Raw genomic sequence first — 3,122 nt, 5'->3', positions numbered from 1 at the left:
ATATATATATATATATATATATATATGTGTGTGTGTGTGTGTGTTTGTATGTATGTATGTATGTATCTATGTTTATATACAGATGTATGTGTGTGTGTATATGTATTTATGTATGCATACATATATTGTGAGAACAACGTCGTTAACGTGCGAGTGTGTTATGGTGGAAAAATTTCGTCTTAAACATTAACGGGAAGCGAGAGTTTTTCCGTGCCTTGGCTGAAAGTAACACTTTGGTTGGAACGATTCGATTTGGCTGATTTGCTGCTTGTAGGTGTGGCTGAGCGATGACATGATGTAGGTTGCGACGAATACGGACTAGCTGACTGGGTGTACGACTCCCGGGTAAGTGGTGTGTAAGCTGGTCCGATTGCTGGAACACTGGGTTGGATTGGATGATAGCCCTGGTGAGCATGCGTGAACACTGCGGGTGGATTTGCTGCCAAAATATAGAAACATCAAAATAATTCAAAGCTGATAAGGTATCTATAGCAACGCATGCAAGCTTTGTGCTTTGTCACGGTTATTAGAGTGAAGAAGAACAGGGGATCGGTTGAGTATGAATGTATGTATGTATGTATGTAAATGTGTATGTATGCATGCATGAATGTACGTGTGTATATTTAAGTATATGTGTGTGTGTGAGTGTGTATATGTATATATATATATATATATATATATATATATATATATATATATATATATATATATATATATATATATATATATATGTGTGTGTGTATGTATGTATACATATGTATTTACGTATATGTATATACAAGGTGCGATGGGTAAATTGCCGCCATTTTATATTTCTAATTTCGCACATGCACATTGTTTGTTTTTTAATTTTGTCAACTACAAAGTATAGTAGAGGCAGTTGGGCACTGTCTGTGATAAAAACACCATCATGACACAACTCACTCTCTCAGAAGTTTGGAAACGACATGCTGTACTGCTTGGCATTCGCGCCGGAAGCTCCAATCCAAACATTTTAGAGTGTTTGGGTGTTAATCTGAGGACATCTACTGATTTCAAAGTTATACTACCATTCATCTTCCCACACGGTCTCAGACTCAACACGGAGGCCTACATCAAGTGCCCGGAGGAAATAGTGCTGACCTGGTTGAAGAGGGTGGCGGTTAGAAGACCCTATATCTGGCAACTGGACTCTACACCATGTCACACTAGCAAAAAAACCCAGTCATAACTGTCAGATAATTTCTGCGACCAGATCACCCCTAACATCAGGCCACCTAAGTCGACAGACTGCACCCCGCTTGATAATTACGTGTGGGGTGCAGAAAAATTTTGCCATTGCAAACTGTTGTGACACTTGTACACATTGTGTTGCATTTAAAGACTTTTCTACGAATTTCATAGATAATTTAAGGACATAGAAATTTTCCAGCTCATTGAATTGTATGTATTACACGCTACCATACTTGTACTTAGGGTGCAGAATTCTTACTGTTCGTCCAACAGCCACATCGTTAACACGTCATTGTATGTACATATGTATATATGCAAGTTCTGTAGCGATGAAAGAAGAGACGAATTGACTTAATAAATTATACGTTCGGATATATTTTTATTCTCGAAACTGGCTTTAGTGTGTACATTACCAGTAGAATACGAAAAATTCGAGACTGAATGCAGCTGTTTAATTAAGATTAACAAGCAAAGTAAAATTATTTCCTTTTCTGCAATTGCATAGAACGATTAAACAGAAGAGTAATTACAAGAAAATATTATTGAGAGAAACATTGTTTAAAGTATTTGGTATTCGAATCAGAAATTTGTAATGCTAACAAGAGAACTTCTACTCTTAAGTATAACCGGAACGAAAGTTATATCCAAAATTATATTCAACCTCCATTCTATAGAGCGAGACTACTATATATTTGGTTTTATTGTCCATAAGTCACCAGTCTATTTGTAAACCAATATTACCATTAGTTTATAGCATATGTTTATTGTTATTCATTCACTCAATACACCTCACAGGAAACAATAAAATATTTTCAGCCGAGTGACGTATTTACATTACTTAATCTTTTATTTCGTCAGTTTGTTTTTGTCGAGTTAGCTACACATAATACAAACATTAACATTCAAATAAACTAAAATTCAGCATTCATGTGGAAGTTTTATTACTTCACTAATTCGGTTTGTATCTTTTTAACAAACGTAAATTAAATTTCTAGAAAATTAGTCCCTCAGGGAATTTTCAATTATACTCTTTATTTATTAGCATTCAAGATGGCTGCTTTTGGGCAGTGATCAACGCTAATAGTGAGACATACAATTCTGCATTATTCGATTTAAAACTTTTTACTGATTTGTATCTTCCGCTGCTGGAAATTTTTGAAAATTATTAACAAGTTGACGATCTTACAAATACTGTACAAATGTTCCTCTCCTGAAACTGCTAGTTCGCTTATTCTATTTTAAATTACGCATATGGATTGGGTATATAACAAGATAAATATGAGGTCTAACTTTGAGGGAGTAAAGTGGTAATAACCAGCAGATTAACTATTTGACAAACGCTAAAGTTAAACTTGAAAAACACACGTGTGCATTACTAAATAATGAAGTTGAAATATACACACATAGGCAAAATATAGAAGCATGTCAGTATATAGAAGCATGTCAGTATATAGAAGCATGTCAGTATATAGAAGCATGTCAGTATATAGAAGCTTCGGATATATATACATATATCATACACACGCACGCACACACACACATATATATGTACTTATAAGACATGCATACATAATATATATGTACATGTATATGGACATATATATATATATATATATATATATATATATATACTCTTTACTCTTTTACTTGTTTCAGTCATTTGACTGCGGCCATGCTGGAGCACCGCCTTTAGTCGAGTAAATCGACCCCAGGACTTATTCTTTGTAAGCCTAGTACTTATTCTATCGGTCTCTTTTGCCGAACCGCTAAGTTACGGGGACGTAAACACACCAGCATCGGTTGGCAAGCGATGTTGCGGGGACAAACACAGACACACAAACATATACACACACATACACACATATATATATATAAACATATATACGACGGGCTTCTTCCAGTTTCCGTCT

The 3,122-nt window shown here is 35.0% G+C and overlaps 1 protein-coding gene across 1 annotated transcript in view; it reads right to left on the bottom strand.

The window, feature by feature from the left end:
- Positions 1-38: 38 nt before the first annotated feature.
- Positions 39-3,122, bottom strand: part of LOC106880863 (low-density lipoprotein receptor-related protein 12) — a 70,275-nt gene continuing 67,191 nt past the window's right edge. The window contains exon 5 of the mRNA XM_014931015.2: positions 39-439. Coding sequence (XP_014786501.2) covers positions 180-439 — 260 coding nt within the window. The 3' untranslated portion in view covers positions 39-179. The remainder of the gene's footprint in view (positions 440-3,122) is intronic.

Source organism: Octopus bimaculoides, chromosome 20 (assembly GCF_001194135.2).
Source record: "Octopus bimaculoides isolate UCB-OBI-ISO-001 chromosome 20, ASM119413v2, whole genome shotgun sequence".
Lineage (NCBI taxonomy): Eukaryota > Metazoa > Mollusca > Cephalopoda > Octopoda > Octopodidae > Octopus > Octopus bimaculoides.
The sequence above is the reverse complement of the archived record's forward strand: the minus strand, read 5'-3'. Positions and strand labels throughout refer to the sequence as shown.